This window comes from Mycotypha africana (genome assembly GCF_025528875.1).
Source record: "Mycotypha africana strain NRRL 2978 chromosome Unknown BDF20scaffold_2, whole genome shotgun sequence".
NCBI lineage: Eukaryota > Fungi > Mucoromycota > Mucoromycetes > Mucorales > Mycotyphaceae > Mycotypha > Mycotypha africana.
In genome coordinates, this window is record NW_026515726.1 from 1,193,061 (window position 1) to 1,213,033 (window position 19,973).

The window sequence follows — 19,973 nt, forward strand, 5'->3', positions numbered from 1 at the left end:
TTTTATCGTGTAGAAAGCAAAAGAAATGATTATTTTTGTTTAGTAAAAAAAATGCACCTCTACAAGCTTAAGAGCCGTAACAGGTTAGTACACGCATAGAACGAATCATACTAATCATCAAAGATAATATACTCATCCTTACGCATGGATAAATGGAAGTATTACATTAGAAAGATCATTAGTACAGAATGAGTGTATCTTTCTCAATACAATTTTAGCGAACAACAGCGAAAATACGCACTATGTATACAGATGAAAGCGGCTTCTTCGGAAACAGAACAAATCTAGCAAAACCATCTTTGTTATGTTATATAAGTACAATGTAAAATTAGTTTATTGTATATTTAGTTTTACAGCTTAAAATCTGCGTTTGGCAGCTCTTCTAGCAGCAGCAGCGGCTTGTTGTCTTTCACGAAGAGCACGGTCTTTTTCCTTCTTTTCATACAATTTTGTTTGCTCTTTGAAATTGTCCATGAATGATTTTGGTTTACCTAATGCTTCTTTAGGCTTCAAGGCTAATTTTGGAATATTCAAAGCTGAACGAATAGCAGGGTTTTTTAATGCAATCATTTGTCCCATAGAATAGATATTTGATGTGATCCAATAGACGAATACACCCTATACAAAAAAAGAAAAAAAAAAAAAGGCATTTAGTAAATCTCCTATCATCTTCTCTGTCATCAAGCTTGTATGCAACAATTGCCATCTAAATATTTACACTGGGCATCCAATAAGTAAAAGGCACCGTCAAAAGAGCCATACCACGGAAGAACTTCTTCATGCTGGCACCCTGAGGATTCACAGCACCTGCATCAGCGCCTGTTTCCAGCACAGCCAACATCGAAGCGGCACTTAGAGCCGGTAAAATGTAATAGGGGTCCTGTTGTGACAAATTTTGAAACCAAAACAGACCTTGATTCTCCAATCCAGGTACAGGAATCTCTGCCATACCACGAATGGCCATGAAGAAAGAAATCATCACGGGCATTTGCATGAAGGGTAATCCCAAGGATTTCATCGGATGGCATTTGTTCTTTTTGAACAAGTTTTGCACCTCCATTGAGTACTTTTGAGTAGCCAAGGTATCGCCGCTGGCCTGAGCCGTCTTAATATTGTTCATGAGACGAGTGACATCTGGGTTAATATTCATCAGGATAGCGTTATTGCGCTGAATTTTGATCATAAGTGGAAGGAGAGCGGTACGAACAAGGACAGTGGCAAGGGCAATGGTGCCCCACCAAGGAAGACCGCTGTACACATGAATGTACTCAAACATAGCCTCCAGCGCACCGACAGGCGTATAATTGCAAAGTCCTAACGCACTAAAGTCACCAATCTGAGGTGCCAGATGGGATAAGACTTCACTGGCAGAACTCACAACGGCATCGGGTGTCGTCTGACTGGCTTGTTCTAATATTTGTTCGCTTTGGTCTAATAGTGTAGGTTCTACAGGGTGTAATGGTTGCTGTACTTCTGGGATTGTCTCAGTATGTGTGGTGTTGGTTGGAGGGGTTGTCGATGTGGTTGTCGATGTGGTTGTTGCAGGTGTGTCTTCATTACTATTGAGTGTCGTTGTTGTTGTTGGTGGTGGTGGTGGTGAATTTACATTCTGTTCAGAGCTCAGAAACCGTTTCATACCCATATTAAAGCCCACTTTGGATAATTGGTTTGGTGTCATAGCTCTTTGTGCAATCAATCCTAGCGATAGGGGTATCGTTCTCTGGCTGCTTTGCGGCATACGCAATGATGATAACTAAGCAGTTGAATAACCCTTTTTTCAGTCACGTATTCCTTTATCTATCACCCTGCTGTCTCATATTCGGGCTTCATTAGAATATCTTACCATTCGACGACTACAAGATATGGTATTTGCACTATAAACATAAAATTGATATACATCCTTTATTATCAATATAACAGTCTCTTTGTTAATAATGCAAATATGCACCACTTTTTCTTACTTTTTATGAATGAGCCTAGTAGTGATTCGGAACATATTGTTGTTGAAAAGAAGGTGGGGTTTTTTCAAAAAAGCTAAAAGAGCTAGGGTGGAGAAGATCCAAAAGAATGAAAGATCAAAAAAAAATTAGGGTAAGGGACTTTGACAGCAGCCCACTAAAAAGTCACGGACCTTAACTTCTATTCCCAAGTTTGCATTTGTGCTGGGCCCTTTTTTTTTCTTATTTCCCGTGCTCAATTCAATTGAACTGAATTGCATACCATTCATAAGCAAACAATGCTCTCCAATATCTCGAGACAAGTTCTAAGAAACACTTATAACCAAAAAAAACGTTGGTCACAACCTATTGTTCAGCTCAATCGTAATGCTACAGTCTACAACAATGGTAACTGAACGACTAAAAAACTTTCCTCAAAAATCTGGGGTAGAAAATAGGCTAAAAATAAAATTGGGTGGCATAATAGTGCACTTTAAGTTTTATACAGCCCAGGTCAAAGCAACGGTTGACTTTGAAGCTAAATATGCCGATAAGATCAAGAAAATAGCTCAAAAGTAAAGAAGAGTTTACTCTAGAAGCAGAAATAGCTAGGAATTAAACTTTCAAATGCCTGTTGTCTTTTTATTAGAGAAGGGCTCACCGTGGAGCAATTAAAGCAAAAGATTAAAGATGAAGCGGCCAAGAAATTGAAAGCCGCAAAGCCTAAGAAAGTTGTAAATCCAATAGCAAAAGAAACAAGCAACAACAGTCATGTGAGCGCTGCGTCCACAATGCCAGGAAAAACACAGATGCCATACGACTCCTCTGCTCCTGTATGTAGACAAGAAAAAAAAGGAATGATAATCAGCTTTCAAGCTCACTGAATCTTTTCTTGCTGTTTTGCGCGTCATCCATAGACGTTGGATAAATTAGTCAAGCTGGATCTACTGGAAAAAGAAACACCTGAAAATATAGCCAAGATTTGGAATGCAGGTCATGCCAATCAAGACTGTATCACTGCTGTTATTCCTAGTGAGACATACGATACACTTTATAAACGAGGACAAGAGTATCCAATGGTAAACAGAAAACAGAACACATCCTCTCTATACTACAAATCATTTTTAGTTCTAATAGGACAAATTACGGTTGTTTTGTGTAGTTCGTCGTTCCTATGCCTAGAGAGCAGGGTGTCGAGTTCTTCTTTTTACAATTCAACTACAACCAATGCAACTTCACATCTCTACTGGAGTATAAAACAAAAGGCACGGAAGCTCGACCTTTCTTGACACTCACACATTTTCCAGAACTTCAGCAATCCAAGGGTATCGTGTTGATGAAGGGCGAAATCAATAAGGATCCAAAGATGCTGGACACCGCCAATGCTCAATTCTTAGCTTTTGCCTTACAGCACTTTTATGTTACAGGTGGAGACGAAAAATTCAAGTTGGTAGAAAAGTTTCACAAGTCGCCCGGTGATTTTGATTTCAATGAATTGATCAAAGCCGTTGAAACACTCGTCTAGAATAATAAAAGAGGAAGCCCTATTTGTTCAGAGCTAGTTCCTTTGATTTCGTGTAAGAAAGCTTTGATCTTTGCGTAAGTGCGTGTTTCCTAAGTCGGTATGTAGAGTGTTGGTGGGAAGTCTGTGCGTTGAATTGTCACTGGCCAGAGACCCCTGACAGTTGCATTATATAGATATATACTGTTTATATGCATAAATACGTATATACACACATGTACATATGTACATTTATGTATAAAGCCAAGACTTTTTGAATTTGAACTGTAGGAGGGAACGTTTCTTCTTTTTATTTCTGGAGATACAGAGTCTTTCTGCATGCATGCAGATAGAAATTTTTTTTAAAAAAATGGTATAAGATAAATAGAAGAAGAAAAAAGCCGGACCCTTTTTTCCCGAAACGAATATATCTACATGTAAGAACGCATTTAATAAATAACCATTAGACGACTGCTTTCGATGAAGACGACGTCGTTTGTTGTTGTTGCTTCAATATTTTCTTCTTGTTAGCGCCTCGTTTCGCTGTAAGATCGCGCCAAACAAAACAAAAGTTGCCTGCCAATTGTACTTTGGGTCTTCTGCCTCGCTTTTTTGTTGGTATTAAATCTAGCGTCGTCGTGTTCATATCAGCATGACTAATTTGTGCCGGTTGTTTTGATGGCTGTGAGGGTAAAGAGGAAGCGTGCATAGTCGTAAAAGGAGATGGTGGAGAAGATGAAGACGACGAAGAAGAAGCTGGCCAATCGTTTGTATTTATAGAGTGGGTAGCTGTATTACCGCTACCGCTGGAGGGTGAGGGGGGAGGTACTTCCTTGCCTTTCACATTCCAAACAGTGGGTGTCAAAAAAGTAAGTTGATTTCCCCCGTTCTGCTGCTGTCCAGGAAGATGGGTTTCTATAAAATGATGACCTTGTTGTGGTGGCTGATAGGTTTGCTGTTGTTGTTGCTGGTGATGTGAAGAGGATACTGGCAACAGAGAAGGTGATGTCTGGAATAAACTGGTATTAGGAGGTCTTCCTCTCTTTCTTTTGATATAAGGCGTTGTACTCGTCATGGCTAGTTTTGTTTTCGAATGACTCTTATTCACTTTCATTGAAGATGGTGACACAGGAAGAGCTGTCGAAGTAGTTGTACTAGTACTGTGATTGCTGGTATAGGATTCAATAGTTGAAAAGGAACAAGTAGAGACTGAAGATGCATTTGAGAGTGATCTGGATCTGCGGCTGTTCGTAGGAGGAGGCAGCAATAATAGCTGACTATGCGAAGGATGTGGTGACGTTTGCGGTGAGAGTAAAGGCTGTTGCTGATAATTTCCTCTGGTGGAGTTGCTCGCAGTAGCAATAGGAGAAGAAGAAGAAATAGTAGTAGTAGTAGTAGTAGTAGTAGAAGTGTTGGAGGTAGTTGGAGACGTAGTCTCTATCAATGAGAGTGCGCCAAAAAAAGGTGATAAAGAAGAAGGTGATGTCACTGCCGTTGTATGGTTCTGATGATGATGAGGGTTATTGCTGTTTTCATAACCAGAACTTATATCTAATGGCTCAGGTTCGAGTATTACTGAGTTTCTTGAAGAAGAGATCGATGGTGAAGGTAAAGAAATAAGCGGTAAATCACTAGTCAAGACTGATCTGCTATCATTTTCGCCATCTGTTGCGTACGACAATAAAGAACTGATAGAGGGTAACTTAGTAATGCAACAGCTAGGACTATCATGATGAAAAGTTGTGTCTGCATTGTTTAGAGACTCTTTGGTTTGTACAGGGGATGGCGGATGTACGTAAAATTCTATCTGTTGCGCTGTCATATCTGTTTTGTTATTAACTATGAAAAATAGGGGATGATGAAAAAAAAAAAAAAAAAAGAATGAAAAGAACCAGAAAAAAAATAGTGATTTTCCCTATTTAAATACACATACTCACCTTTTTCCCTTTTTTAATTTGTATTTTTGGACAAATTTTACCTCTTTTGGTATTTTGAAATTGAAAAGAATTTAAGGAAACTTCTATCCATATTCTTTTCTGTTTTGAATGATCACAAAGGCATCAGTGAACCAACTCAAATTCACGCCCCTCACCATATCTTTTTATCATTCAGAAATAACAGAGCCGCAGACATCATTTTCATTCAAAAAATTTCTGTGTGCCTGATAAGAAATAAACTGCTTTATTTTCAATTCAAGTAAACGCCTTTCATTTCGGGCCGCTAAATTTCATACTAGTCGAAAGAAAGTAAAGTAATTCTTTCTACATCATATTTTCCTTTGCTTTCATTTTTCAAATGTACGATCCATCTATGTAAGACTAGGAAACAGCTACTTTCCCTTTCTATTTCTACCATCACGACACTGATATGAAAATGTAAAAGACCTTATTTATTTAAAGATAGTGATGTTCTTGAAAAAGAACTACAGGCAAGAAACGACTTGAAGACGGATCAGTCCTTGATGAATTCAACATGTGAATATTTGAGTCAAGATCTGAATAGATTAAAAAAATTTGGCACCATCTTGCTGCATCACATTCTGTCTCCTAAAGTTGATTTCGATATTGTCACCAAGTTGAAGTTTATAGATACTTATTTTGTGCCCTCCACAACAGAAAGCGAACAAAGGAACACCCAAACCAAAAGATTGAAGCAACAACAAGCGATGAAGCAGGCTTTTACAGATGACAACAACAAAACCGACGACGATCACTTTCCAACAAGGTTTCTCCACGTGATTTTTTCTTTCTGTTTAAAGGTCCGGTAATAACATAATTTACCTATTTTTGGAAAAAAACGGACACAACTCTCATTCTCTTTAATAGATACGCGACAGTGGACAGGATCTATCCAATATCGAGGTTTATCAATTGTTATACTCTGTATTAGATCAGTGCGCGCCCTTCATACCGCTCAATGCTTGGAGAACTGAGCTTGAGTCTCTGTCAATGGAAAGAGAAAGGAAAATGTACATTTTCAAGCGTAGAAGAACCTTTAAAATAATAAGGGACGTAAGGTATTCACATATTTGTTTGTTCTTTTATCGTAGATTAGCAGACTGTGACAATAAGATAGACGAATATATCTCTTCTCCAGCCTTATATCCACAAGGTCTTCATATAAAAGAGTATTGCAAAGAATTCGGCTATAACAAAAATATTGAAAAGATTTTGAGTGTCAAGTAAACTATGTGCACAATAGGCTCATTTTCGTGTCGATAGTTACTCACCTTTCGCAAATAACATAGGATCGCATTATACAATATTCTATATGAAGAAGAACTATCGCCCATCAGCTTACAGAACCATTTTGCGTTTTCTGAAGCTTGGGTTTCTTTTTTACAAACAATTCGTACATCGCTTTCTACCAAAATGTTCACATTACATGCAGAATCAATAGAAAATGATTTATTCTCGTTTCCAGCAAAAGCAGAAAAAGAGCTGCATATGATACCCTTTAGAAAGGATGTGACCAATATGTTCTGCTTCAATTTTGAAAATCAGCAAACATTGGAGACCACCTTTAAAGAATGCATACAATCTTTAAAATATGCACACACAAAATACATAACAACTTTAGTTTATGCCCTTTATCAGTTAATATTGTACGCTTTTAAGGGCGATATGCATGCAACTGCACAGGTAAAAAAAAAGTAAACCATGGATTTTTGGCTGAAATGGTACCTAATAACCCAAAAACCCTAATTTGTCCAACTTCTCGTTTACTCCCTCAAATCTCTGTATGTAAAATAGAAGGACCCCCTGCGCTTCGACCTACTGAGAATAAGTCAAAGTACCGTTTGGTTTGAACTCTATGAGGATGTATTAAAGCAAATCGTTTTTGAATCAAAGCCGTACAAAGAGTCTCCTTACATCCAAAAGTTAATCAAATTGGCCGCTTGCTACCTGCAATTTCGCTTTATGCTTAAGACAGACAATATTTGTCAACAACAGGAAGATGATAGAATCCTTTTGAAGGCTGTCTGGGATCATTACTACCTACAAAGGTCTGTCTTTCTGAAATCAATCAAAGATGAGCAATTACAACTCGAGAAACAGACGGAATTACGATGGGTGGAGAAAATCGTTTTCACAAGTGCTTGCTCGCCAGTTTGATATATATCTTGACACTGTTCACGCTACCTCACATCTTTTTTCTTTTTTTTTTCCTCCTTTTTGCCAAGAGAAAGGTACATCAAATGAGTATAATGTAAGGAATATACAGACTTTTTCTATTTAAAGAAAAGGGCACAGATAGTTTAGTTGTACTTCTGAAACACATAATTAAATAAACCTGTTATTCGAATATTTCTATATGCCTTTACCGTAACTAAATCAGTGCATTTGCTAAATTGCAATACACATCAGGATTCTCCCAGCATATACCGCTATACTGCTTAAACCACAATACAATCTTTCCATCGCCAAATGGAGACAGTTTGAGCGAACAAATTTGAAAAAAAAAATGAAAGTAGGAATGTCTGAAGGAGACAATTTTATTTATGTACGTTCATTTATGAAGCCTTTTTGATGTCCAGTTATTTTACAACATTGACAAAAGACCCAGCTCAAAAACTACTTGCTTTTGAAAACGTGTTTTTTACAACCATGCGTTACGACGCTATAAATATAACAATTGGTACTAGTGAATATGTGATGGCTAGTCGACCATAGACTATTTCTGAATTGGTTAGAATATACACCAGTAAGTACTGTTCAATGGAAAATTATAACGATAACGCTTTCACTCGAAGTTCTCTATTCAATTATAAAGGGGCACAAATGACTCTTTTTGTTTCAATTCATATTACTCTTGAGTGGCGCTGAAAGCACCGCGTTAAGAGCCTCAGGGTCATTTATGACTCATCCCTAGGGCTGTCACATGACTCCATTAAGGGCATCTTGAGCGATCGCATTCGTTAAGAAGCCTTTATCAACGCCTACAGCAATATAAAAGTAAATAGGTGTGTTAATAGTGGGATTCAATTGTGCGCTCCGTAAACTATGACAGTAATTTGGAAATCTCTATCGATGTATAAGCAATCCCATCTTCTATTCTTCAGCTTCTTCCAGCCATTGACTCACCATATTAACAGCATTTTCTTTTGTTATTTGCGAGCCTTGATGATTTTTTACCTGTTTTCTGCTGTTCAATATTCCTGAAGAACTTTCTCCCCACGGCAATTCATGCGTGCATATATATTTACTCAACGAAATAACGATAGTCTATGACAGTCAAGGCTTCTGTATGCGATGTATGTGTTTCTAAATCTTTACCACCGTTTCTTTATTTTTTAACTTGTGTTCCTGCGCTGAGATTGGAAGAACCAGAACTATTAGCACTCACTCTGGAACATTCGGAAGATGATTTCTGTTTCGGAGGAAACATGATACTCAACTACACGATAGGAACCGCTTGGGATAGTGCGAAATAAGTATCAATTTTTCTGTTGTGAAATTTGACAAGCTAAGTTCAATCGCGCTATAAAGGTTTTGAGGGAGATACCTGGGTAAGTGCCCATGGTTTCGGGCATAGTATGACAAATCACACAGACTTGGCTTAGGAATTAATTCAATCCGTACTGCATTGTTTTGAATCAAATACTTTTACAGCAGCGCCGTGATGATTAGTATCGATATGTTTTATACTTAAGCTGGGTTAGACGTCTATTGAGAGAGAAGTTTCATATTTTTTTTTGGGGTTTATTTTTGGCCACCTCATAATCTTTGCTTCCGAGAAAAGTACATCTTTATGAGCAGAATTGCAGCTTCTCGATGAACAGTTACCAAAAGATTTGAAAAAAACAAGGATTTCGAGACTAAGATGTCTTCAGTTTCAGTTAGTGAGTGTTTTTATCGAGACGTCTGACTGGTCCCAAATCCTCAAAACTTGACATAGCAAAGAATAAGTTAGATTATGAAGTGCTAATTTTTCTGAGTTCATTTGATTAAGCCCTCTGCAGCCTGTCTCTGATGTTGTCTAACTTGAACAATCAACGCTTCTTTTTATATCGCAAACGAAAACATCACCCACACCATTAATGGTCTTTAGGTGACCAAACTGCTCAAGAGGTGCATAAAGTGAAGGAGCTCAAAATTATGATTACGATATTTGTTTTCATATGCCAAGTTGTCGAATACATTGTTTGTAATAAGTGATAATGAGCTTCGCTTGATTGCAACTTCTTCAAAGGATCTCAGTTTCTTGAGTATTCTAATCAAGGCTATTTACAAATATCCACTAACCTTCATCAATGCCTTTAAAGGCATTCATTTTTTTTTTTTCTAATTTTATGAATGATCGGCTGTGTTGCAGTAAAATTGAAAAGGAGATGGACATGTGATGAACACGACTAAAGGAAGCGCACGGTGATATACATATGCAGGACTGCCTAAATAACAAAAATAGGTAAAATTCCATAAGAAATATGCAAATCTCTTAGTCTTCTTCTGTAAGCAGCAGTTCTGCTTGTTTCGGTCTCTTAACAACCTTTTTCACATTCAATTACTGCATGTTAAGCAGTGAATTCTGCTTCTCTTCCGACCTGTAACAATTCTTATGCTTTTAAAATAATCATCACTTACTATCATCAAATTAGATTCCATTTATCATGCTGTTTGGTATGATAAATGGATAGTTTTGTTACTTGATGATGTTTTATCTTTCAACTTGCGCCCAAACGAGTTCAATGATAGCCAACACGATTCCTCTCTAGTAAAATTGTCAAAATATGGAGTTGTTTCGTACGCTACGTCTTTGAAGCTGCAGAAATAACAATCGCTGAATTGTATAAAAAAGTCAGCAGTGATCCTATATGAATAAATAACTTTAATACTCTAAGGGTAGTTTTTGAGATAATTGCAAACTGGCTTGAGCTTTGTCTCGTCCAATATGCGAAAAGAGATCTCCTCGTGCCCTAGTTTAGAACTTCAGGACGCGGAGTGTCATCCAACTAATGTTTGGGCTGATTCAAATTTTTCCATAAAAGTTCCTGAGCTGTGACCAGCTTTAAAACCCCAGGTTTTCGATCTTCCTTTTTCTTAAATTTTGACATGATCGTCACCTTTAGCAGCAATTCTTAAACGATCGAAAAGCAGTAAATGAAATTACCATTCGGTTTAAAGAAGCCTTCAAAAGGCACAGTAATCTTCAGTGGTATAGCTGGCGCTGTTAGTGGAATTGTTTACGTCAGTAATAAGAAAGCCGAAGAAGCCAGAAAAATCAATGCTTCAAAAGTATCATTTCTTGCTGATAGACCTTGTGGGGTGCACGTGAGTTAGCCTTTTTCAAAACCATTTAATACGATTTGTATTAAAACACTCAAACATGTCTGCGTATTACATTAGGAAATGCCTAGGAAAGTATTGGTTTTCATATCTCCTCCACCTGGAGATAGTATTGAGAAGAGTAGAAACTGGTTCCGCGAATATGTCAAGGTACACAGAAGTCAACATCGTGAGTGAATGAATGTGTACATCGTTATTAACACATAATGTATGATAGCCAGTACTTGTTGCTGGGGCAGTGGATTATGAAGTCAAAGAAGCAAAAGAACCAGGGCAGATTGAAAATTCAGTGATTGAGGAAATTGTTAAGCGCCGACGTGAAGATAGGGCATCCATAGTTGATAATACGACGCTAGATAATAGTAATGGAAATTTTAAGGAAACAACCACACCAACTACAGCAATGTCGGTCAATCTCGTACCTGAAGTTTCTTTGAAAAAAGAAATTTATTATGATGGTATCTTAGCAATAGGCAGAAATGCATATAAGGAAGTTTTAAGCGGCTTTGCTAAAGGATGTGATGCCAGTCTTACTGTGACCGAGAACAAGTCCACAGGTGATTCATCAGCAGCAGCTACGGATTTAAAGGAGATAAGCAATTCTTCTTCAGAATCGACTGATAATGGTAGTGACGGAGCAGAAGAAGTTAGCAACGAACCATTACCTGTCATCAAGAACGAAGACGTTCTGCAAGAATCGCATGATTTAATAGAAGACGAAATAAGCTTCTCCCTTCCCTCTAAGTTCTCACCAGTAATGTATATTCCACATGTCAATATTATTGGTTGGTCAAACATACCCTTCAGGCTGTATATGTGGTATGCAGACTATAAACGGATTCAGGACGTTGGTAAATATGTTGTGGCTGCAGTGTTGAATCAAACAAGGCCTATTGAGCCCAGAGACGCAGACTTAGGTCAAAACGAAAAGAAGTATTGGATCGGCGATGATGAAGTTAAAGAGTTAAAAGAGAATGATAAACCAATTGTTATAGATGAAAGAATTAGAGATAAATTGACTACCTATACAAGTGATGAACTACCGTAATTTTCAATACATCAGTCATCAACAGTAAGCATCAGACTGGGATTTTTATTCTCAGCGTTAAAGTGCAAAATAAAAAGTTTGTAAAGGACGTCCACATTCACTTTTCTCTTGTTCATTCGTCTTCGGACAACATGGCTCGTGGTGCTCAAAAAGAACAAGCTAGGTAAATTAGTCTGAGTCATAGCAGCCTTAGTTTTTTAGTGAGCTTCCGTAAATGCTAACTGCCGAAAATTACTCTCCTTAGACAAAAGGCTCAAAAAGAAGCTGCCAAACGTAATAAGGCCGGTTCACAATTAGCTGCTCGTGCTGCTGGTCTTCAGGTATGCCTAATCCGCAAAGTCAGTATATATACCCCTTTCCATAGAACTTACCAGCTTTCAACTTGAAATAGATCAAATGCCCCAAGTGCTTCATTGCTCTTGCAAACTATAAATTACTGGTTCAACATTTCGATGTATGTTTACTTACATTATACGTTTTTTGGCATCTCGATCGTTTTTGACATTTGTTTCCTTTGTTTTTTCTTCTTCCAGGCAAAGCATCCAAAGGATTCTGTTCCTCCTGAAAGCGACTTCGCTGCCAAATAAGGTTCAACTTTCCTATTATGATAGACAAATTGATTTTACAATCAATGATAAAGGTTTATACCTATAGACTTCAATTTCCCAAAGGAAATAAAAACATTAAACGCAGTTAGAACAATAAGATGAAGGGCTTTGGCTTTGTTTTATGCCTGCTAATTGGCATGCGTGAGACAGTGCCTTTTATACGGATGGCTATAATCATAATAGACACGCGCTCTTCACGAAACACAATGGATGCCAATACATGACAATGATCAAATTAGAAGTACAGTGCGGGTAACACATCTTTTGGAAAAAACTGAGAAAGGTGCCACATGGACTCATGATAACACTTTTTAACTGAATAATTGTGACCGAGAATAAGCTTTTTTATCCCATTATTTCGCATGTTTTGTTGCTGCCCGCCAGTAGTGCAAGAAAAGATTTGCGTTTTTTGCACCATAAAAGCCTCTATTGAAACCAGAATAGTAGCAGAGGTACTACATTAGGGGAATATATGTATTATTTTTGATTTTAGCTCATATGAAAGTTGCTGGTTGTTTATTTCAGACAGATGATCTATTGGCTTTCAAAGATCGATCGCCCTCAGCAAATGTTCATTTGCTCATCATACCCAAACACCATATAGGAACAGTTAGAAACCTTACTCAAGACGATATACCCTTATGTAATTATATGTTAATCGTAACAGTTTCCATTCAATAAATGTGATACATTATAGCACTAACCCTTTAAAAATCAAACAGTAGAAAAAATGCTAATCTTAGGCAAGCAATTACTGCGTGAACAAGGCTATGATGTAGAAAATATGTCTCAAATTAGGTAATCTTGCCTGTCGTTTAATGCATTTCGCTGTGTGTTATCGACTAACGATAAGGAATATTCTGTGGTGCTGCCATAATCAAAAAATCAAAAAAAAAAAATTAGACTCGGTTTCCATGTTCCGCCTTTCAATTCAGTAAATCATTTGCACATGCATGCCATAGGTTTGCCATTCATAAATGGACTTAGAAAGTGCAAATATCAGCCAAGAACTATTTGGTATGCGGATGCGAAGACTGTGTTAGAACGTCTCAAAGAGAGGATGAAACCAATTTGAATGATATCATCCATGTCTAAGGTGCCGAGAATTATTCATATTTGTTGCGAATCATACCGGGCAGTAAAAGGGATAGCCTGAACCCTGTCCCCGCGTCCTTACTTTTTATTTGATTTTAGCATAATTCATGCATCCACATGGTGCGCGCACAAACACAAACAAAGGAAATTTTCGAAGCCTAAGTTTAAAATGTTTAGGGTTATCGTATTTCTAGCTTAATAGAATAAAGTACCGCTTTTCGTGCTTTCTTTCTTTTTATCAGTACTAGTATTTTGATATTTACCAAATAATCTTTTATTGATAAAGACCTTCGTTATTGGAGCTTATCTAATGCCATAGTAGTAATCTAATATGCCCATATTGAACCAAATCAAAAAAATATTTCGCAATTCGGCCTCTCAAAAAGCAGATATGGATCTTTTAGACGACGATGAAAGGGAGGCTTTCTGAAAGTTAGAGTTGCCTCGCTATGATGCTTTGGCTAAGCAATATATCGTAGTCAAGAAATTGGGAGCGTATGTTGGGAAACACTAAACAGCATTATTCGGAAAAAGATCATTAATCCCCTTTGTATGTATGATAGTGGTGCATTCTCTCAGGTCTACAAGGCTATCGATAAAAAAACTGGTCAACGTGTCGCAATAAAAGTAGTTAGAAAGTATGAAATGAATTTATTAAAGGTTGGATAGTGTTTATGCTCAAAAAGATCACGGGTACTTATCGTACAACAGTACAACCGTATCACTTATATTATTTTCTTATTTCCATACCATGTAGAGGACCAGCGTGCAGAAAGAAGCTGAGATATTGCGTAGCCTGGATCATCCTTGTATTACCAAGTTACTCGCATTTGAAGAAACCAAAGACGTAAGATATATAGTATCCTTTTTCTGAAGGAAACGCGTTTTTGATTCTGACGCGAACTACCTTCAACATTCATGCGCTGGTCCATAAATATTTTTGTTTCGGCATCACGAAACAGTACTTTTTCTTAGTTATAGAATTGCTGAATGGTGGTGGTGAAATATTTCAAGAAATTGTTCGCCTGACTTATTTCAGTGAGAATCTTGCTCGGCATTGTATACAACAAGTAGCGGAAGCTATTCGCTACCTTCACGAAGAAAGAGGAGTTGTACACCGAGACATTAAGCCAGAGAATATTTTATTTGAATTTATTCCATCTTCCATATTCCATACAAGGGCTTCGGTACCTTCAGCGGCAGTCGAAGCATACAACAAGACGGATGGTGAGTATGCCAACAAAAGAGATGAAGCCCTATGTTCCTTGGGTATAGGTTGTGGAAGTATTGGCAAGGTTAAACTTGCTGATTTCGGCTTATCAAAAGTTATTTGGAACGAACAAACCATGACTCCTTGTGGTACAGTTGGCTATACAGCACCCGAAATCTTATTAGAAAGTTGCTATTCCAAATCGGTCGATATGTGGGCTCTTGGTTGTGTACTTTACTCGATGTTGTGTGGTTTCCCACCTTTTTACGATGAGAGTGTACCTGTCTTGACTCAGAAAGTCGCCTCTGGACGTTATACTTTTATGAGCCCCTGGTGGGATGATGTGTCACTAGAAGCCAAAGATCTCATCAGCCATCTTTTGGAAACTAACTCAAAAAAACGGTATACAATCAGTCAAGTTCTACGTCATCCTTGGATGAACAAGCAAGTAAGCATTGTTTTGGAATAACTTTCACTTTAGATACATAAGGTACTTTTATGACACTAACTAGATAACAACTGCCATTCTATCTATTTTACAAGAACATATCATTTCAATCGCAGCCTACAACTATTGATTCCTCATCGAACAACTTGGATACAATCATAAGTAGAGCAAGTAAAGGAAATGCAGAACTACAACAACTGGAAAAGAACATTTTGCAAGCAGGCAGATATTCTGTGAAAAGCCGCTCTGCTGATTCAGTGCACTCTATTCCATCCTTTCCAGTCACTACTTCCACACCTACCTTAGCGGAAGATACCATGACCACGAGTACGAATACAACAGCAGCAAACTATATAGTAAACCCACCACCTATGGTGCCCTTAGTTCATTCATTACCTAGAGACATCCCAGGTACGACGTTTCGGAAGATGGATGACTACCATTATAATTTTCTTCCTAGTAGTCCAGTGGCAATGAAAGAATCATTTAGCATTTCTTATAATGTTCGTCGAATGGAGGAAGAGCGAGTGCAACAAGTAATCAACAGAAATGGGTTACGGAATTTTGCAGTTGATAATCTCAGAGCCTTCCAAACCTCGTCGTCTTTTCTTTCAGTCAATGAAAAGAATGAAGATGACAGCAGTTATAGTGTCTGTAGCATGCAACATGATGAGAATTTACGTCAAAAAAGTGGAGCAAGTGACCAGCTACCACAACAAACGCAGGCTTATCTACATGATGATATGTCCACTGAAGAAATTGTGTTAAGCAACGGCTTTCTACAGATGGGGCTTACTGCTAACCCCAACAAAACACATAAGCATATAGTGTTGAAGAGCTTGACTGCTGAAAAAAATCAAGCAGCTAATGCAATGAACCGAACAATGAAAGCTACTTTCGATCTGAACTTGAAGGATTCAACACTGTTTGATCGGCGAAAGAAGAGTTCATCTATTATATGAGCAAGATACTAATTTTGTTAAAGAATACAAGCATTCGAACAAATGCATATTGTTCAGAAATGTTCTAAATATGACAAATGGCCTTCCATAGCAAAGTTTTACGAACAATGTCGTAACTGTTTTGGTTTAGGAATTTTACTTTACTTATTCTTTACACGCAAAAAAGCCTCTTGATCAAAATGAAGATGGGCACTCTTCTGATTGACAAAAGTGAAAAGCCTTATTGCCACGGACCAAGTGCTGGTATTAATAAATGGTAACAGTTTATGAATTTGAATTTGAATTTGAATTTCCTTTTTTCTTTTTTTGTTCGAAAGTGTCCTTCACTTTTTCTGTATACATGTATGTGTGTGTTTGTATATATCTGTGTATTGTGAACAGCGAATATAGACTATAGTATCTAGTTGAACAAAGCTAATTTCAGGAGTACTCCGTCCTCGAAATCTTAAAAATTGTTCTTCCAATACTTCGCTGCGGTAATTTAGCAAACATTTTCTTGACCAGAAGCTTTGGTGTTGAGGATCAAAGCAACGATAAGACCATAAAGGCCTAAAACTTCGGCGAAAATCAAGATCAAGACCTATACACATATGTACAGTTAAGCAATTGAATTAGCTACCACAAATGCTCATAGATTAGTGCACTCGCGTCAATGTTCTTCTCTGATTTACCATGCCGACGAACATTCTGGGTTGCTGAGCGGTAGCACGGACACCAGCATCACCCGTAATACCAATAGCGATACCAGCTAATATAAATTTCCAACACATCAGTTCAGCAATGCTGAGGTATCCCATATACATAAGTAAAAAAGAACATCTTACCAGCAAGACATGAAAGACCAACAGAAAGACCAGCAGCCATTTGAATAAAACCAGTAAAAAGCGTTTGCTTCATAGCAACTAGATTCGAAACAAATGTAAATAAATGTGTTGAAACACTCAAGGGTGAGAAAGACGATACTCACGACCACCAGACAAAAGGACAGAAACAACGACACCATAAATACCCAAGATACCAGCCATGACAACAGGAATAATACACTTCAATACTAAATCAGGACGTAAAACACCCATAGCGGAAAGACCAACACCAGATTTAGCTGTACCATAAGCGGCACCGAGACCTATAAAAAAGACAGCATGGATTCGTTTTTAAAAATTTAGGTTAACATGAGTGTCACCCAAAATGACTAGGCTAAAAAAAATAACTCTCATTGTCTTTAAGAATATATGTAAAGTCAACAGTAAAAAACGGCAGTTAGAGTCAACAAGTGTCCCGCAGAAATAATGGACATGAAAAGTATTGACTTCAGAATTGTTTACACGCGTATATAATTTAATACGTGATTGTGGAGCATTCCGCTTCGGGATGCTTCAACTGCCCCTTTTCTGTTTCTTCTTTACTGATGCAAGATGTCAAATAACTTACAGCTGAAAACAATTGCAGCAGCACAACCCATAGTACCAAAGAAAGGTGCGTAAACAGGACTTGAAAAAAAAGTATAAAAGAAGTTTCTTTAGCTTTCAATGATGCAGATGAAACAAAAAAGTTAAGTGTTGTGAAATGTCAGAACTTACCAGTATTCACTCATTTTATATGTATTATATCTAGGCACTGTGTGGTAAAAATAAAAATTTTATAGATATGAATTCACTTAGTCCTAACTTTACATTAAAAGCTCAACTCACAGAAACTGTAACGTTGCTAAAAGCTGTGTTGTCAAGATGCGTTTAAAGTTGAAGAAGAAAAAGAAGAAGGGAAAAAATTTGGAACACTCATCTTTATCGCACTTTCAACCCACATATTGACGTCGTCGCTGCTGCAGTTTTGATTGTTTGAATCTCCGTTACGTTTGCATTCCATTGCTAAGGATGCCTGTTCGTCGAGTAGATAACCACAGCGCAAAACAAAAAAAAGGTAAGGCCGAGAACTTCAAGCCATATAAACTAAGGTAAGCTCTATAAAGCGAAAACTTTACTTAATATGTATTGCTTTCTACTGAGCTAGTCTACGGGTATTATAAGCATATTATATTACAATTGAGATTATAGATATTTCAACTATAGTGCAGGAGCGCTATTAATGATGTAAATAATGATTATGGGTTTTGAAAATTAATAAAGATGGAGAAATAAATTGAACTTTGCTGATATGAAAAGGAAATCACTTGTTCACTAAGACTTTTGACTGTGGAAGTCTCTGTTCAAGGCCTCAATTGATGAAATAGTGCCAAAAATTAAACCAACCACGCCGATCAATATGGTCAAAACCGCCAACACGTAGTCCCACCAAGCCTTGCCGCGGATACCTGTAAGCTTATAATAAAAGATTACAGGAAGCAGGAATACTACTGCACAGTTCGCAAACGCACCTAAAAGAGACATAAAATCACCAAAGAAGGGTACAAAAACAGCGATGACGCAGATTGCGACTATAAGACAGCCACGGAGCAGGAAACGTAGACCCCATTCTACGAAAAAAGAGCGATGTTCAGGGTTGATTTTCAACATCTTTTCAACATCAATTGAGAAGGAGGTGAGTAAAATAGGTGTAGTCAGAATCAGATGAATGGTGATGATAATGATAGAGGCGAATTTTGGGGCTTTGTAGGTGTTGGAAAGTGAGTCGTAAATAGGTGATTTGGCTGCGACACCGTATACGTAATAGCCTGGAACAGCAGCTAGAAAATAGATAAGAAGACAGAAACTAAGGCTGGCAGTGATAGTCCAAAACCAATGATGACGATTACGCATGCTGCCTTCAATATGAGGATACACAGGGTTGCCACCAAAACTGAAAGAGATAGAACTAAGAGCAATTGGGAACATGTTCCAGATAACATTATCGTGATGCACGCCTACATGATCTGGCGCTTCTTGAACTGCTACGCCCAAAACAATCAAAATAACCACAACAGTAGACAACATACCAAATATGCCTAGTAAACTGATCTCTTTCAAATTTCTGAAAAATAAATAGGGTGCTGCGCAAATAGCTGTACAAATAATCGTCCAAATGGGAAAGGTCAACTCTGCTGATGTGCCTTGCGCTACTGTATGTAAATTTTGCCCGGAAAGTAGAAGATAGAGTACAGGTACACCGACCAAAATAATCGAGGTAAAGAAGAACGATAGCCAGCCGCCAATCTTTCCGAAAGCCTCTTCAGCAATTTCTTGATAGGAACCCAAACGCTTCTGTCCATCATAATACATGGAACGTACCAAAATAAGGGCGGTATCTATTTTTTTTTTTTTTTTTTTTTTTTTGTATGAGTAAAAAAAAGTAAAAACTTTCCCTTAATCTTTGGTTGCCTTACAAATTGCTAAGATCCAACTAAGAACCAAAATGAAAAGACCGATCCAACCTCCTAGAGCTAATGCGTAAGGCAGACCAAGAGCACCTGTACCGGCAACAACACAGACAATGTTGAAAAATGCTGCAAAACTGGAACCTTGATTTGATCTATCAATACCAAATTCTACATTGCCGTTAACAGTCGCTGAATCTTCATCTGTTATCACTTCTTCTAGCACAGAAATCAAGAATTGGAAAAAAAAAATTTATTGTTATTCATGGTTAAGCCCTTCATCATCTTAGATACAAGCTTAATAAACCATACCCGCTGATTGGTACTCATTGATGTTTTGTTCATCTTTGTCCTTTATCGGTGACGAGAAACTCGCTTTCTTTTCTGTTATAAAGCCTCTCAATCTGTTCATGTATTTGTAAGTTGTACCGATCAGAGATAGTGGAATCTGACGCTTGCTGCGATTGTTATGTGATTTACAAGAATTGAAAAAGAATAAAAAGCAATGAGAGAGAGAAAATCTACAAAGATATATTAACAATATAGTTGAGAAGATAAGAAAAAAAAA

General features: G+C 37.6%; 9 protein-coding genes across 9 annotated transcripts; 5 read left to right on the top strand and 4 right to left on the bottom strand.

Annotated features, from left to right (window-relative positions):
* Nucleotides 1–357: 357 nt before the first annotated feature.
* BDF20DRAFT_815519 (60Kd inner membrane protein-domain-containing protein) lies at nucleotides 358–1,636 on the bottom strand (the record flags this gene model as incomplete). Its single annotated transcript, XM_053077087.1, has 2 exons — nucleotides 358–618; nucleotides 719–1,636. The coding sequence occupies 2 exons, from the start codon at nucleotides 1,634–1,636 to the stop codon at nucleotides 358–360; spliced, it is 1,179 nt and encodes a 392-aa protein (XP_052939057.1).
* Nucleotides 1,637–2,342: 706 nt separating this feature from the next.
* On the top strand, nucleotides 2,343–3,462 carry BDF20DRAFT_813809 (ATP11 protein-domain-containing protein; the record flags this gene model as incomplete). The annotated part of the gene is made up of 4 exons (XM_053076913.1): nucleotides 2,343–2,512; nucleotides 2,587–2,770; nucleotides 2,855–3,016; nucleotides 3,100–3,462. The coding sequence occupies 4 exons, from the start codon at nucleotides 2,343–2,345 to the stop codon at nucleotides 3,460–3,462; spliced, it is 879 nt and encodes a 292-aa protein (XP_052939058.1).
* Nucleotides 3,463–3,901: 439 nt separating this feature from the next.
* BDF20DRAFT_832599 (uncharacterized protein) lies at nucleotides 3,902–5,466 on the bottom strand (the record flags this gene model as incomplete). The annotated part of the gene is made up of 3 exons (XM_053078557.1): nucleotides 3,902–5,277; nucleotides 5,376–5,383; nucleotides 5,417–5,466. The coding sequence occupies 3 exons, from the start codon at nucleotides 5,464–5,466 to the stop codon at nucleotides 3,902–3,904; spliced, it is 1,434 nt and encodes a 477-aa protein (XP_052939059.1).
* A 33-nt stretch (nucleotides 5,467–5,499) lies between these two features.
* On the top strand, nucleotides 5,500–7,757 carry BDF20DRAFT_851720 (uncharacterized protein). The gene is made up of 5 exons (XM_053080036.1): nucleotides 5,500–6,196; nucleotides 6,264–6,406; nucleotides 6,488–6,619; nucleotides 6,686–7,079; nucleotides 7,191–7,757. The coding sequence occupies exons 1-5, from the start codon at nucleotides 5,900–5,902 to the stop codon at nucleotides 7,551–7,553; spliced, it is 1,329 nt and encodes a 442-aa protein (XP_052939060.1). The 5' UTR covers nucleotides 5,500–5,899; the 3' UTR covers nucleotides 7,554–7,757.
* Nucleotides 7,758–10,538: 2,781 nt separating this feature from the next.
* BDF20DRAFT_832601 (mitochondrial import inner membrane translocase subunit Tim54) lies at nucleotides 10,539–11,772 on the top strand (the record flags this gene model as incomplete). The annotated part of the gene is made up of 3 exons (XM_053078558.1): nucleotides 10,539–10,709; nucleotides 10,785–10,874; nucleotides 10,942–11,772. The coding sequence occupies 3 exons, from the start codon at nucleotides 10,539–10,541 to the stop codon at nucleotides 11,770–11,772; spliced, it is 1,092 nt and encodes a 363-aa protein (XP_052939061.1).
* A 131-nt stretch (nucleotides 11,773–11,903) lies between these two features.
* BDF20DRAFT_813421 (uncharacterized protein) lies at nucleotides 11,904–12,359 on the top strand (the record flags this gene model as incomplete). Its single annotated transcript, XM_053076875.1, has 3 exons — nucleotides 11,904–11,935; nucleotides 12,017–12,092; nucleotides 12,306–12,359. The coding sequence occupies 3 exons, from the start codon at nucleotides 11,904–11,906 to the stop codon at nucleotides 12,357–12,359; spliced, it is 162 nt and encodes a 53-aa protein (XP_052939062.1).
* A 519-nt stretch (nucleotides 12,360–12,878) lies between these two features.
* On the top strand, nucleotides 12,879–16,095 carry BDF20DRAFT_910267 (kinase-like domain-containing protein; the record flags this gene model as incomplete). The annotated part of the gene is made up of 6 exons (XM_053083689.1): nucleotides 12,879–13,023; nucleotides 13,103–13,178; nucleotides 14,039–14,135; nucleotides 14,233–14,322; nucleotides 14,438–15,133; nucleotides 15,250–16,095. 6 exons carry the CDS (start codon nucleotides 12,879–12,881, stop codon nucleotides 16,093–16,095), a joined length of 1,950 nt encoding a protein of 649 aa, XP_052939063.1.
* Nucleotides 16,096–16,239: 144 nt separating this feature from the next.
* On the bottom strand, nucleotides 16,240–17,647 carry BDF20DRAFT_851738 (uncharacterized protein). The gene is made up of 4 exons (XM_053080037.1): nucleotides 17,527–17,647; nucleotides 17,063–17,221; nucleotides 16,920–16,997; nucleotides 16,240–16,843 (listed from the first exon to the last, which is right to left on the bottom strand). The coding sequence occupies exons 1-4, from the start codon at nucleotides 17,555–17,557 to the stop codon at nucleotides 16,731–16,733; spliced, it is 381 nt and encodes a 126-aa protein (XP_052939064.1). The 5' UTR covers nucleotides 17,558–17,647; the 3' UTR covers nucleotides 16,240–16,730.
* Nucleotides 17,648–18,272: 625 nt separating this feature from the next.
* Nucleotides 18,273–19,817, bottom strand: BDF20DRAFT_904678 (transmembrane amino acid transporter protein-domain-containing protein; the record flags this gene model as incomplete). The annotated part of the gene is made up of 3 exons (XM_053083063.1): nucleotides 18,273–19,336; nucleotides 19,454–19,576; nucleotides 19,718–19,817. 3 exons carry the CDS (start codon nucleotides 19,815–19,817, stop codon nucleotides 18,273–18,275), a joined length of 1,287 nt encoding a protein of 428 aa, XP_052939065.1.
* Between the last annotated feature and the right edge of the window lie 156 nt (nucleotides 19,818–19,973).

Coding starts and splice junctions, on each gene's coding strand:
- BDF20DRAFT_851738 (XM_053080037.1), bottom strand. CDS start 17,557: ATGGGTTGTGCTGCTGCAATTGTTTTCAGCT. Junction 16,998..17,062: donor TGTCCTTTTGTCTGGTGGTC/GTGAGTATCGTC, acceptor TTTCGAATCTAG/TTGCTATGAAGCAAACGCTT. Junction 16,844..16,919: donor TGGTCTTTCATGTCTTGCTG/GTAAGATGTTCT, acceptor AATTTATATTAG/CTGGTATCGCTATTGGTATT.
- BDF20DRAFT_851720 (XM_053080036.1), top strand. CDS start 5,900: ATGAATTCAACATGTGAATATTTGAGTCAAGATCTGAATAGATTAAAA. Junction 6,407..6,487: donor ATGGAAAGAGAAAGGAAAAT/GTACATTTTCAA, acceptor CTTTTATCGTAG/ATTAGCAGACTGTGACAATA. Junction 7,080..7,190: donor ATATGCATGCAACTGCACAG/GTAAAAAAAAAG, acceptor TATGTAAAATAG/AAGGACCCCCTGCGCTTCGA.